This window comes from Protobothrops mucrosquamatus, unplaced genomic scaffold, assembly GCF_001527695.2.
Source record: "Protobothrops mucrosquamatus isolate PMUCROS unplaced genomic scaffold, P.Mucros_1.0 scaffold222, whole genome shotgun sequence".
NCBI lineage: Eukaryota > Metazoa > Chordata > Lepidosauria > Squamata > Viperidae > Protobothrops > Protobothrops mucrosquamatus.
In genome coordinates this window covers 415,155-430,811 of record NW_015386574.1, presented here as the reverse complement: position 1 = coordinate 430,811, position 15,657 = coordinate 415,155, and the positions used below count along the sequence as shown (strand labels likewise).

The 15,657-nt window shown below is 35.5% G+C and overlaps 1 protein-coding gene across 1 annotated transcript in view; it reads left to right on the top strand.

Moving 5' to 3' along the window:
- CNOT6 (CCR4-NOT transcription complex subunit 6) overlaps positions 1-14,737 on the top strand; it is a 52,965-nt gene extending 38,228 nt beyond the window's left edge. The window contains exons 8-12 of the mRNA XM_015814122.1: positions 1,514-1,668; positions 4,228-4,382; positions 6,061-6,291; positions 7,759-7,961; positions 10,755-14,737. Coding sequence (XP_015669608.1) covers positions 1,514-1,668; positions 4,228-4,382; positions 6,061-6,291; positions 7,759-7,961; positions 10,755-10,967 — 957 coding nt within the window. The 3' untranslated portion in view covers positions 10,968-14,737. The remainder of the gene's footprint in view (positions 1-1,513; positions 1,669-4,227; positions 4,383-6,060; positions 6,292-7,758; positions 7,962-10,754) is intronic.
- Positions 14,738-15,657: the final 920 nt, after the last annotated feature.

Here is a 15,657-nt window from a genome sequence, read left to right as displayed (position 1 = left end):
GCAAGGCCTAGCAACATTACACAGTTTACAAAGACAAGAGAAAATGGAATCACATCATCTACTTGAAATAAAGAAGCATGGCTCAGCAAATGAATTAAACTGGTAGTAGGACTATATAAAGGAAACTGGCTTGACTGGCTCTTTCTGGCAATCAGTTTTCTATCTAACCACCCTTCATCTGCCTATCACCCTATCTCTATGCTGCTTTGAATTACTAGTTCCATACTTTCCTGAGTGGGTGATTCTAATCGGTGATCGTGGAGAAGGAATAATCCAGTCACAGTTGCTGTGTTGTGGGGTAATATAGGACTCAGCTTTTTCACCTATCTGAAACATCTACATAAAATGAAGAGGTATGGTCAGCCATTTGGATGAGGAGTCATCAGTATGCATCACCATCTCAAATTGGAGATAGAGTGGAGTTCGTACTTGGTGTCTAGAGACAGAATGGGGCAAAAAGAAACCCCCACCCTCAAATAAGTGGATCTACTGGATACTATGAGTAATCGGTCTAGATCTGGAGGAACAGGCCTGTGACTTGAGGGGTTTCCTAAACTCTCAACTTCTGCTTGAGTAGCAAATAAGGAGGCCATGGTCATGGGAGCCTTTCTTTGCCCAGCTTTGGCTGGCACTTCTGTGGTAGCTTCTGAGTTATGAAGCTTAAGTTAAGTTATAATGTTATATTTAGACTATTACAATGGCTCTGTGTTTGAAGATAATTCAGCAACTGCAGTTGGCTGAAAACAGCAGCTGGTGAAATCTAGCAACTTTAGGACGATAACATCTGATGTTTCCATAACTTCAGTGTTTACTAGTAGACTTCCTGTTCCAATGCATATTTCAGTCTTCAACCTATAAACTCCTTCATGATTCAGTTCTCATGTATTTTCACAGCCAATTACTCTGGCAAGAATCAGACCATTCTATCTATTCATCCAGGAATACATGCTTATAGTCTTTACAGGAAGTAAAGAGAGGCGATGTAGGAGGTCACTAGGTTGAGCCCGAGGGAGAGGTCAAACATGTCATCAGTCTTGAGTCCCTTCGCGCCCATAAGAAATCTAAGTCCAGTCCACCTTGAATTCCATTGACTCTTACCTACCACCAATTTGCTTTGTCTGTTAGTATTTCAGATTCTTGTAGAGAGCATTAGTATACAATAAACCATTTGAACTGCCTGGATTCCTGATTTCCTGTACTTGACAAGTCGTCCTTCTTGATCGTGGCAATCCCAGGTTTATAGAACAGCTTGCTTTCACAAAGCCATTCATATTCATATGGACTGCCTTTTGGGAGGAGGGTATATTTTAATGTTTTGCCTGTTTTCAGTCAACAGTTTTCAGTTAATGTGATTTTTCTTTGTTTTGTGGGTCTCAGGGATTTTTGAATGTTATGTTTTTATTATTACGTTGTAAACTACCTTGGATTGGGTGATATACAAATCTTTGTAATAATTACACATTATTACACTATATTTTGTATTCAACTAATTATCTGTTTTCTTATATTTTAGGAGGTCGAAACTGAGCAGTACTACAGTTTTTTCCTAGCAGAATTGAAAGAACGTGGGTACAATGGATTCTTTAGTCCAAAATCCAGAGCTAGAACAATGTCTGAACAAGAAAGAAAGCATGTTGATGGTTGTGCAATATTTTTTAAGACAGAAAAGTAAGCAAATGCTTTTCCCCTGGCTCACATGCATTAAATTGTATAACAAAATCAGTTTTCCTCTTGCAACAAAAGCTATTTCTTTAGCTTTAGTTACTTTGCATTGAAAGTTCTTTTTATAAGTTACTGATTTAAGAATCTTGTAATACCTCAGCCATTAACAGCAAAACTGTTCATTGATGAGATATGAAGAAAGGGGGCTGTGGATTTTAAAGTAAGAATCTGAAATACATTTCAAACTGAATTACCTCAAATCTGAAACGCCCATGTTGTGTGCAAAATGGCCCACGCAAGGTTATGAAATACCTGTTTGATGTATGAAATGGGCAGTTTCAAGTGTTTGGGGAATGCTGCAAACAAGAGAACAGAATTTGAGCTCAAAATACTTCAGAGCTATACAAAACAGTCTGTTTTCCATTCAAGATGGAACATTTCATATTTTAATGAGGAGTTTGGCACTTGAAACTGTTGGCGTCAGATATTTTGCACACCAGTTTCCTCAGCATTATTTTCCTAATAGTAAGGAGATTTGATTGCTATTGAAGAGTCAGTATTGATTTTTTTCATAGATTTTCAGAAGTTTAGAATTGTTTAGTATACTGGTTGAAAGCAGTTTTTTGTGTTCTTTGTGTTTGACATGAATGTGTATTTGTAACTGAAAGAATATTAATATTCATTTTAGATACCTGTGTTGAAGTTACATATAAGAGTACTGGTGTAGGGCAGAAACTTTGAGTTATGAATTGAGGCGTTTTTGTTTGCCGCCTTGAATTATTTGTAAAAATAATCAAGGTGGGATACAAACAAACAAACACACAAATAAATAAATATAAAAACTCTCTGCCGCAAGCTCGCCAGGCAATCTTGAGCAGTTGTCTTCCCTTTCACTGTCAATCTCATTCTCTCCATGCACAATAGGAGACATGAAGCTTATGATGTTACGGGTTTTTATTTTCTGTCAATTTTAATAAAAACCCAATATGGTATACAGGTGGTCCTTGACTTACGACCACAATTGAGCCCAACATTTATGTTGCTAAGTGAGACATTTGTTAAATGAATGTTGCCCCATTTGACGACCTTTCTTGCCAGAGTTGTTAAGTGAATCGCTGCAGTTGTGAAGTTGGTGAAATGATTGTTAAGTGAATCTGGCTTCCCCCGTTGACTTTGTTTGTTCAGGTCGTAAAAGATGATCACATGATTTCCGGACACGGCAACCATCATAAATACATGCCAGTGGCCAAGTAGCTCAATTTTGATCATGTCACGATCATGTGTGAAAAATGGTCATAAGTCACTTTTTCAGTGCCATTGTAACTTTGAATGGTCACTAAATGAACTATTGTAAGTCAAGGACCACCTATACTGTTCAAAATATACCAAATCAGGATCTGGAAGATCCAATGAAGACCATCCTTAGCCCTGGAGATTCTTTGGGTGGCTTTGGCCAGTCACTCTACCTCAGTCCAATCTATCCTGGAAGGTTGTGATTATTGTTGGAAAAATGATGCAAGGAAATGTTGTGTTTGCTACTTTGAGTTCCTAATCAAAAGGCAGCCTATAAATCTAATAAATAAGCTGTGTGAAATATTCTTTATATTTAAATGCTATTTCTTTTGGCAAAATGCAACAGATTATAAAAAGAACTTTTGGTATAATAGCTAAGCTAATTTCCAAATCACTATAAATTATCTTGGTTATGAAACTCAATATGCTGAATCTTAAATGAATTCATATATTCAGCCTACTGCATTGTACAGTACTGAAGCATTGGCATTCATTAAGTATTATATTCAGGGATTCACTAAAATAATTCTGTAACATTTTAAAATTCACTTGGTTCTCAAATAACGAAGGCAAGATAACATTATTTGCAAAATGAAGTATTTTCTATTTTTAAAGAAGACTATATATACATCAGCTGTTACAATTAACTAAAGCAATTGTAAATATGTAGCATTTTTTAGTTTGGATTAGACTACAATTTAGTTTGGTCGTCTTTTAGTAGGAATAAGTAAAGCAGTGTCTTCTTCAACTCCTAATGATTTCATGGAACTTGAAACATCCAAGTTGTTTTCTTGGCAACAATATGGAACTGGTTTGCCACTACACTACTTCTTTTTTGTTTTACTTTATTAACTTTACTAAATTTGAGCACAACCCTACTCTTCCTTATATAGAGGCTATTTGCAGCATACATTGGCATAAAACTCCTTTGAAAATTTCTGTAGATTGAAAATGAATGCTAGCAGCCAAGTGCTGACATCTCAGTGCATATAACCTGGTTATTTGTTTTGTTCTGCCAAGGAATCGCTCTTTTTTTGCCTAATCAGAAATTTAGCCTGAGTGATCTTTACTTATATATTGCATAAGCTATCATTTCATTGCTCTGTCTATATTAAATACATTTAACTATCACTTCATTGCATTATCTGTATTAAATAGATACATTTCACTGTTATCATTTCTATCATTTCACTGTTATCAGTAAATAAGATGCATCAAGTATAAATTTCAAAAGATGAAATTTACACTTTGTTTCTGCTATGTTCTTTTAAGGTTCACCTTGGTTCAAAAACATACTGTTGAATTTAACCAATTGGCCATGGCAAACTCTGAAGGATCTGAAGCAATGCTGAACAGAGTCATGACAAAAGACAACATTGGGGTTGCTGTGCTGTTAGAACTGCGAAAGGAGTTAATAGAAATGTCATGTAAGTTTGTTAATCTAGTAGTAGATTGGACTGACTCATTTCATATACCCTATTTTGGGAGGGAAAAATCATTCGGAAGGGCTGTAAAAAAACAAAAAGATTAATGACTAATCAGTGATGCTTTGAAGCTTTCTGTGTTGTGATTGATTTAAGAATGAAAATGTATTTTTATAATACTTTTCCAGCCTTTACAGGTAGTCTTCATCTGGCAATCACAATTGTGACTAGCAAATCAGTCATTCAGCAAAGCATTTTTTAAATGAAACTGCATTTGTGCTTACAATCTTTTGCTTTTTCTTTCTTTCTAGACGTGTAAATGTCTAGAAACTTATTTTCTGTTGTAATTGTGAACAGTCATTAAACAAGGCACTTACTAAATGAGGACTACCTGTACCGCTATTTACAACATGGCTAGTTGGAAGTGAGAAAAAAAATCCTGTTCTTCATATATCAGAATTTCCTAGCTTTTAACATTACTAAAAGAGCAAACCTTCAATTTTTGTAGCAAAGAAAAATATTTTATCTGACCAAGCTACAACTGATAATGTTACTTAGGATAATGTTACTTAGTACACAAGAGGTGGCTCTACCTCTAATTTTTGCAATACAAAAGACCCGTTGAGGTCAGAAAATTGAAAGTAAAAATGTAACATGAATATTCCTATGAGTCAGTACAGCTTGCTTTTCATGTCATGTTTTTATATTTTTGTGTATGTTTTGTTAATGTTTAATGAAAATTAGATCATATATTCCATACTAAAAATGGACATATATACAGTATTTCATGTGTAACCATGTAAGGATGCCACTTTTGAATTGCTTTATAAAAAATGCTGGTGAACAGATTTCTTTGATAGTGCTACAACAGATTCTTTAGTTATTCACACAAAGGGGCAACTTGAATAAAAACTTGTAGAACAGTTTATTAGCATTTAGTCCTGCCTCTAAGTAACATTATTTGTTAAGGTATCTCTTCTGCAAGGGAAATCATTGTCTATTCATGGGAGTCCCTGTGTGACTTAGAGATCTGATATGCTCATATTTCTGGTCATGTAGGGAGCCTCTATGAAGAGAAAATGTAGAAGTTATATTGGAAGATAGAAAATTAAAGCAACAATGAGAGTCAAGTTAAAGATATGCTGTAGTTCTTTTTTATTGCTACTGTCCGTTAGAGAGGGTATAAATTCCTGGGTAAGTGTAAATTTCTTTGGTTTTTTTTTTCCATTTACAAAATTATCATGTGTTGCCTCTGATTTTCTGAGCAGACAGTGCAAAGACTAAAGGAAATCTTGGCTACATAGTTACAGATAGCAGCATTTTTTTAAAGCAACGCAATTTGTGTGCAGATTATTGTGATGTGTCATGACGTATTGTGACTTTTTTTTCATTGCCGGCAATAGTGGTGCGGTTTTGGATGATGCATCCGGCCCGTGGGCCGGCAGTTTGACATCCCTTGTTCTAGTGTTAGTAATGTAATGCCAACAAAAATGACACTGAGCTAATTTTTCTTTTTAAGTGGTAAAATGGCTAGCTAGGCTAAAGAATCCTGGTTAATTTCCATTGACAATCTCAATTTAGTTGCCCAGAAGTAGGCTAGAGTGAATTAACCATTAAGGTCCATACAGTTCAGTTCCGTTCCGTTCTTGCCGCATTGTTATGTTATGTTTTTTTATTTTAGCTGGCAAGCCACACTCTGTAATGGATAAACAGCTGGTTCTGGTAGCAAATGCACACATGCACTGGGACCCAGAATATTCTGATGTGAAGCTGGTCCAGACAATGATGTTCCTTTCTGAAGTAAAGAACATAATTGACAAAGCCTCACGGAATCTCAGGCCTAGTGCTTCGGGGGAACATGTAACAATTCCACTTGTACTGTGTGCAGATTTGAATTCCTTGCCAGATTCTGGTAAGCAGATACACATTCTAATTAATTATTAGAACAGTGATATTACTGATTAATTTTTTGTGCAGTCTAAAAGAGTTTACATTTTATTTACTGAAATACCTCTGAAGGTATAGGATAGATTCCTTGCTGTTAGTTAGAACTTCAGAAACTTGAAGCTGCTACAGTATTCTTGAGCACACTATTGTGCAGAAATGATCAGTTCTGAATTCAGGTTCAATTAGTGCTTCTAAAAAATAAAAAAAGGCAGAGGGTGGAGTACAAAATTAAAATGTCAGAGGTGCCCAAGTAGTTATGTATGGTTCAAAATTCAAAACTATGAGTAGCAGAGGTCCAAAGCACTCTAAATTCTCTGCTTGGCCATCACTTGTTCAGTTTCTGAGTTAAACAGGAATTTAATTGAGGATGGGTGTGTAAAGATTTTTTATGGATTTAGCGTTTGTATTCGATTTTTGTTCCATTTTTCCTCCGGATATTCAAAGTGACGTACATACCATTCCTCCTTCAGTTTTCTCCACAGTAATAATATTGTCAGTCAATTTGGTGACCTCAAATGACTAGCCCAAAGTGACCTAATGAGCTTCCATGACCGAGGGTGACTTGAATCTAGATCTCTCCTAGTCCTAGTCCAGCACCTTAACTAGTACATCTAATAAATTTAATTTCAATTCAGTCTCGCTGCACCAGCTGGATATTTTTCTAATCTCCCATATGTAGCCTGGAATAATACTGACCTTCAATAAAGCATTACACAATTGGTGAAATGGAAGAATTTCAAAGACTGAAATTTGATATGAATATTAAGTACAGGTAGTGCTCGATTTACGATTGCAAATTGAGCCGAAAATTTACATTGCTAAGCAAGTGAGTTTTGCCCCATTTTATGACCTTTTTTGTCACAGCTGTTAAGTGAATTACTACAGTTAAGTTAGTAAACATGGTAGCTTAACAACTGTCCATCTGGCTTCTCTATTGACTTTGTTTGTCAGAAGGTTGCAAAAGGTGATCGCATAACCCTGGTTCACTGCAACTATCACAAGTACATGCCAGTTGCCAATCGTCCAAATTTTGATTATGTGACCATGGGGATGCTATAGTAGTATAAAAAATGGTTATAAATCACTTTTTTCAGTACCTTTGTAACTGCAAACGTTCACTCAATGAATGGTTGTAAGTCACGGACTACCAGTAGTGGAATTAGGCTTGTATTATTAATCTTTGGCTCACAAAAATGTAGAACATCACAGTGTCTTTAATTTAGTTGATTTGGTCCAAATCATACTTAATGCTTATGGTTGTATAGACAACAAAAACTATAGTAAGCTGGTAAATATTTCCAGCTTCTTGGTCAATAAAAGCAGTATAAAAATAAAATGTAATATTCTCCTTTGGCCATGATGGAACAATAGTATGAAATGAACAAATTTGCTTTCTTATTAATAGTTCTTTTGTTAATTCACATTGTAATAGGTGTGGTTGAATATTTGAGCACTGGTGGCGTAGAAACAAATCATAAAGATTTTAAGGAACTGAGATATAATGAAAGTCTCACTAACTTCAGTTATAATGGGAAAAATGGAACTACCAATGGAAGGATTACTCATGGTTTCAAGTTGAAGAGTGCCTATGAGAATGGTTTAATGCCTTATACAAATTACACATTTGATTTCAAGGTAAGCTTGATTTTACACAGAGATTATGATTTCTTAAATTCCCATTGCACTACTGTTGCTTTAAGGTTTACATACTGTAGTTTAGTGTGGAAAATCCAATCTGGAAACATTATGAAATGTGAAGTCAGTTATGGTAAAAATTAGGCTGAGAATGTACAGGAATAATTTCCTGTTGTAATTATCTAGAAGTGTCCCCTAAAGTTTTGTTATTTCATATGTATATGAAGTTTCTGGAAAGGATCATCACAGGATTAGAGCTAGTTGTTGCTAATATGTTGTTTATTTTTATTGTTCTGTAAATTCAGGTCATCTCATAAAATCTTGATATTCCCAGGTTGTTTGGGAGAACAAACTGAAATTAAACCAGGAACAGACATGTTTGTTACTAAATATGGGAGATGGACTTAACAATTTTGAACAAACACCTATGATGAGTGGAGAGGGATGGCATTTATTCTTAAGTATCAGGGGCAGAGGGGGGTTATTCTATTTGATTCATCATTGATGAAGGAACAAGCATACAACATCGGTGACCGTGTGGATCTTTCACCATTTTCATCTGATAAATCAGACATGTTCCTGCCTGGTGAGGGAGACCTGGCTTTGGTGACTCATCTCCTATTGGCCTCAAAAGAAGCACTTACTGCTTATCTTGCCAGAGATGCATCTGACACCAGCGATTAATTCTGCTTTCTCTAGATATAACAGATGGCCTCAGGAGATGAAGCAAGCTCCTTTCTTATGACAGCTTAGAGGGGGCTCGGAAAATACCTGAGTTTTTATTTGCTTTTAAAAATAGGATAGAATGCTCAAAAAGGGAAAAATTGGGGGGGGGACCACAAATAAAGAAATGACCAAAGCATGTTATGCTACACATAAAACCTTTTATTTCTTCAATTTATATAGCTGTGTATATCACTTTTATGTGACTCTAGGCAGCTTGCAGTAAAACAAATAAAATGCATAAAATGTTTAATATATATAAAAAATAAAACTCATAGCAGTCAGCATAATCTAACCAGTCATTCACACCAGAGGCGTAGCGTGGGGGGTGCAGGGGGGGCCGGCAGCACCGGGCGCAACATCTGGGGGGGCGCGCTCGCACTCGCAGCTCTCTGCCCCTGCCTGGCTCACTCACTCTTTCTGCAGTGCTGGCTGTGCGAATCCGATCCGAGCCGCCGGGTCGCCGACGCCGCCCACTGTGGAGGGGGGGGGTGCCTTGCCCCGGGTGCTGACAACCCACGCTACGCCACTGATTCACACAGCCAAGTGATAGGTTACATGCCCAGGCACCAGGCTAGGGCACACAGCCAAGATTTCAAGGCTTTACAAAAAGCCAAGAGGGCCAAAGCCAATCTAATATGGGGGAATGATGTTCCAAAGGGTGGGCGCCACAGCAAAAAAGGCTTTCTTGGGCCCCACCCAGCCAATACTTCTTAGCTCAGGGGTCTTCAAACTTGGCCCTTTTATGACTTGTGGACTTCAACTGCCAGAATTCCTCAGCCAGTGTGCCTCACTGAGGAATTCTGGGAGTTGAAGTCCACAAGTCATAAAAGGGCCAAGTTTGAAGAACCCTGTCTTAACTGAAAATACCTAGAGAATGCCCCACCCTGCCATATCAGCAAGGACAATTAGCCCAATTTTTAAACATATTCATTTTTGACCCTATGGAATAATATCAGGTTTTCCATTGCCTTGATAAATAGCCAGCTCATAATCACACAACAAACACATATTGACCAATCCAAAATTGCAAATTGAAGGTCACCCTGTTTTTGCAACATGAAGAGATACGCTTGTTGCTGTTCCACTCCCAAAGTTCAGTGAAATCAGTAATTTTTGATACAGTGAGAACTTACATTTTGTGTATACATTCGCACTTTTAAGCCACATTGATGTTTGTAACAGTACAATTACAAACTTAATGAATATTAAACCAAAATTTGGTGATAATGGATCAGAACCAGATCATATGACGTAAGTGTCCTGTCATCCATTTTACTCTTTTAAAACAGATAGACAGCCAGACATTGTTTCAGTGTTCTAATATTAGAAGTTTATTGTTACAATGTTTAATTTTTTTTGTTTTTACCACACCTTTGTAAGCTGCCCAGAGCCATTAAGTGGATGAGAGTATATTATTTTTTTGAATATATAAACTCCAGATTAGGAAATCTATTTATAGCTAATACTCTTACTTCACATTATCTCATTGATGCTTCTCTCATGTCTCTTGTCTTTCTTATACTGATTTTGATTTTGGAAAAAATCCTTGGCTCAGCGAGGTATCTGCATCATAAGATGAATGTTTTTTTCTACTGTATTGGATCAAGGCAATATTCTTATTATGTATGTTAGCTAAATTATTGACATTTTTCAAGAACTACTGGTACTAGTGTATTATGCAAGATGCCTGACAAATGGGGAATTAATTCAGCCACCCTAGTTTCATTATCTAGAATTGTTCATAGCTTAGCAATCTGGTCCCGACTATCACAGCCAGAGCCAAGCATTTTGAACCCGTCCTATTCTGCCCTAAGAAGTAGAATTGAACTTCTTCTAGGCCAGTAGCATGAAGATTTCTGTTCTGTCTGTGGAAGCAATTGATTTCAAACTATAGGAAAATGTATATTGGAACAGGCATTTTTATATGTCTGAGAAGTCTGCATAAGCTGGCCATCTAAAAACACACCAGTAGCTATTTTAAGATGAAATTAATGTATTCGTACAAACCTATAGTTTATTATTGTAAAAATATTTACGCAGTTCCTTTCTCCTTCCTTTTTTTTTTAGGGTATTATTGATTACATCTTCTACTCTAAACCTCAGCTGAATATTCTTGGCATCTTAGGACCTTTGGATCATCATTGGCTAATAGAGAACAATATAAGTGGCTGTCCACACCCGCTCATTCCTTCTGACCACTTCTCACTTTTTGCACAACTGGAGCTGGTGCTGCCTTTCCTGCCCCCGGTAAATGGAATCCATCTGCCTAGCAGGAGGTAGTCAAGTACATTTTAGAGGACAACCTCAGTGTAATTTGTAAAATTGTAAAATCTGAATATAGAGGAGTGAGGTATGGCCAACAGGGATCTTTCTTAATGATCTTAATTTTAAATCTAATAATTTGTTAAAGAAATAGTAAAAGCCAGGTGCTATCAGACACACAATTCTGAGCCCAACATGCTTTATATACTGTTAGACAGGGATTGGTGCATGGGGCACCTTTCTTAGATTTGTTACCAATAATCTGTTTGTTTTATCCAATGTAATATTTCATGCCTTGAAAATAGGGAATTACTATAATAAATTCTCTTTTGCACAGATATCTGTAGCACTACTTTTTGAGGCCAGTAGTTAAAAATCAAAAGACCATTCTTCCATACTTCACTCCCTTCTTTTTCAGACTTGTTTGTTTGTAAAATATAGAATTTGAATTTAGCCTTTATTGATTGTATATGAACAACAGAAAACCTGATTTATGAGATTTTGTACTTTAAAAAAAAATCAGATTTGGAAAATGATTGTATTGTAAACTAAGGCTAAATTTTTATCTGTTTCATGTGTTATAAAGGCCAGCTTGTAAAAGAAGTTGCACCAGATTTTCTCTGCTAATGATTTGCACTGTTAGGGCTTTTAGCCCATATGTACTACTTCATTTTTTTTTAAAATTGAGAACACCGCTTTTAAATCTGAATTTGGTAAATTCATAGTTAACATGCATCCGTTTCTTTCTTTCTTTTAACTTAAAAGTGGCAACTTTCACTTGTTTTTTGGAACAGAGAAGCTAAGCAGTGTCTGATTAGGCTTTTGTGGATGGATAGCATTCATCAGTGTGATCACTCTAGCATTTTTCTGTCAGAAGTGGGTTGGGCAGAACATTGTGTACAGCTCTTTAGTTTCTGTGTTGAGTCACCAATTTCCTATCTCCACTGTGCCTGCTTGATTTTGTTCTCAATTAGCACTGCCTGTGCATGCAGAGGGAACCTGGGCATCCTCTTTTATTTTTAAAAATAATGTTAACATTTTGTGAAAATTTTATGAAGATACTTTTGTATAAGCTGTGGCATCTATTTTGTTTTCCTTTTGTGAAGCGTTGGAATATCACTTTTATGAACATGCTCAGATGGTGGGTACACAAATTCTAAGCTTCTGATACCCCTGCACTGCTTCTTTCAATGTTATTGCATAATGCTGTTTCTTTCCTAGCCTCACTCCCCCACTAAATACCATCATGTGAATTCCTTTTCAATTTAACTGTATTCCTCAGTCGCCATTCCTTGAAGATTAAGTATACCGTCTTCTATTTTATGAAGCAGTGTAATTAGAAATGCTTTTTCAGTACAGGTTCCCTAGACAACATTTCAGATCAATCATTAAAGTGACCAAGTCCTTTTCTGTAAAGTGTCAACAAAAATAAAATTGTGTACCCACATAGTGCCATTAGTGTTTGAAAGCCGCGTGTGTGTGTGTGTATGTGTGTATGCAAACACACTTTTTGTATACACACACACAATGTGTTCTAAAGGGGAATTTTATCGAATCCTAAGTAAGCATACCTTCAATATTACCTTATATAAAGAAAGAACTTGGTCAAACGGCTTTTGTTTCAACTGCAGGCAGAGAAATAAAAGCTCGCTCTTGTATTGAGAGTCTGAAAATAATGACTTTTAAAAAAATAAAAATGGATCTTAATAATTGAATATTTTATAAAGAGGAAATTATCTGCACTTAGAAGTGCTTAACCATTTTGTTTTGAAGAGAACAATAAATTTGCAATGAATTCATGTTTAAAACATTTTAAAGTTTCAGTAGAAAAAGGGGAGATCTTGAATCCTTGTCTAGGACCTGATTTTTATTTTTATTTTTGTCGTCGTTGTTGTGGGGTTTTTTGTTTTTTTGTTTTGGTTGTTTTTTGGGTTTTTTTAGTTATTCAAATACCAAACATGTCCAGTTTATAATCAGTACATCGGAATGCTGGTAACAATTGATGTAGTAGATCCAATGAGTAGTGATGTTTTTTTTGTTCTTTTGTTCTTATTTTTTGGTTGGGGTTATTTTGTAAAAGTGTGAATAAAAGGTGTTTTACTCATCTTTCCTTAACAATGTGTTGGTAATGTATGTCATGACAATTTTCTATGACAGTGGAACCAATTTAGCCTGTCATATTTTACAACTCTTTTGTTTCCTGATCATCTGGATTATTTAGTAGTATGTCCAGAAAGCTTTATAGAAGGGAAGCACTTATACATTTTATATTTCTTGGAAGGAGTTGATTTTTTTCCCATTTGAATTGGAGCTTGAGTGCACTTGGTAAATCTTAAAGGTTTAAGCTTTACAAATCCTTTTTCACCTTTAGTTGTTCAGTCTTAAATACATATCTGTATGAATTTGTGGTAGCATATTCAGTGCTTAGAAGCCTATTCGGGTGCTCTTCTATTCTTGCCTGGACATATTGCAGTCTCTGAGCTGCTCAATTTAATTTTCTGTGTTTGGATAAGAAGATGAAGAATGAAATCTCACCAGAAACAATAGAGCCCCTTTGGCATCAGTGGACCTTTGGTCAGATCCTGCAGCAATGAATTGAAGCTCACTTCAAGGAAATATTCTGCAACTTTACTGAATGATACATTAATTGCACCAAGGAGTGTAATACTATTTTTAAATCATTTCTGCATCAAATTCAGATATTTAATAAATAAATGCAATAAACTATGTCTTCACAAAATGCTAATTTCCAGTAACGTTAACACTTTATTTACTTAAGGTGGCTTTGGATGTTGCCATAATATATGTTCAGTATTTCTTATTAATGTAATCACATATATTAAGTCAAAAGCATAGAGCATTACTGGGCATGAAGTGTCCTGTCCCTATCCCCTAGTTTAAGAAAAAGAACTACATATGTCTATTTGGTTCTGAAATGTGCATACATTCAGTTGTTACAGAACTTACATGGAAAATATAAATGTTAGGGATTTTGAAATGTTAAGATCACCAAGAATAATATCGAGGATATGTGTGTAATTATTTTGTCCCTGTTTCTTTGTGGGTTTAAAACATACAAGTCTCCATTGTAAAACTAACCATTCAAAATGCAGACTTGCACCCACTTATGTAAATCTCCGATAAAATTATATGAATTTTGCTGTGGCTTAAACATAGAATAGTAGGTTCAGATATCACGTTCTCACTTCATCCATAGGACAAAGAACTCAAAAGACAAAATAATTGCACTACCATTTTTCAACAGAGTTAATCGCTGCAAATTTCCAAGTCAAATTTACTGCTTAAATAGTGAATCTGTTTTATTTTCTCATCCAGCCTGACACAGTATTTTCATATATGTTAACTCCTGATATACTTTTCAGTTGTGTAAGCTTCTTTAAAATGTAGTTATCTTGGTATGTTTAAGTAGTGTCTAAATTTTAGATAGTCTCTATTCACAGTACTTCTGTATAACGTGTAATGCACTGGACTAACTCTTGTTTACCATATGTGTAACAAAAAAAAAAAAAAAACCAGCACATCATCTGCACTAAGCTCAAAGAATGTTGCATTTGTCCATAGGCAGCTCTTCAATATGATAAATGGGAAATTGAATATGGTCTGATGGTAAACAAGGGCTTTTACTGTTCTCTTCAGTGGAACTTTCTTCTTGGTCAAATTTTAACTAGCTAGTATTATATTTATATACAGGGTTGTCTTTTTTTTCTTTACCAATGTATTTTCCTACTCATAGCTGACCAATAAATTCAATATCTGTTTCAAATCTCCTTGAAGTCTAATTTTCATATTTCATTTGTGTATGAATATACTATATCTAATTTCATTAGATTGTTCAGTTTTTACAGTAAGGGTGAATCTTTGTATTAAGGAAAATCCCCAACAGGTCATAATTCCTTTTAATTGACCAGAGCAATTGAGACTGAAAATGCAAGTGGGTACACTTTGAATCCTTGGATTTCTATGAGAAACAAATGGCCTTTCTATTTTGTTTGCTTTTTACCTTTCATTTTTGCCATTTAAACAGGGAATTACATTTTTTAAGATCTATGGTAAATTTTTAAACCATGTTAAGTTTTCACTCGTATTCCAAGTTGCCAAATACCTTTACTGAGCCATATAGCTGTGTAAAACTTTGACTTAGATATGTTGTTCTATTGTTTTATGATTTCTGCTAATGGGTTTGCTGTGGCAATCTTGTTTCCTTTCTCTTATTTGTAAAGCTGGTCAAAGTCCTAATAAAATAATTTCATTTTGTTTACATTGCTGAGAAGATTTAAATCAGTGATTCTGAAGCCTTAGTGGATATAACTCTAGATGATGCAGTGAAGAGGAAAAAATACTCCTAAATATTCAGATACAAAAGAATTAAACATAAATTTACCAATCTAGATAGTGGGTGCAGTCCAGCAAAGCCCAGGAAACTCAAACTGTAAGCAACCGATTAGGAGCAAGAAAGCTCTTCACAGATTAATTTTGGAAGATGGAAAATGGACCCTATTAGACCTTTGTTCTACATTGTATCTTCCCATCAAGAAGAGGAAACCTCTCCTGGCTTGCTCTTCCTAAGGGAAAACCAATTGTCCCAATCCCAGAATGAGGATTGGAAAATCAGAAGAAATTCATCCGCTGGGAAAATATGGAACTAGATCCAGTTATGATTCTTCTAGTAATGTGTATTATAGATTGA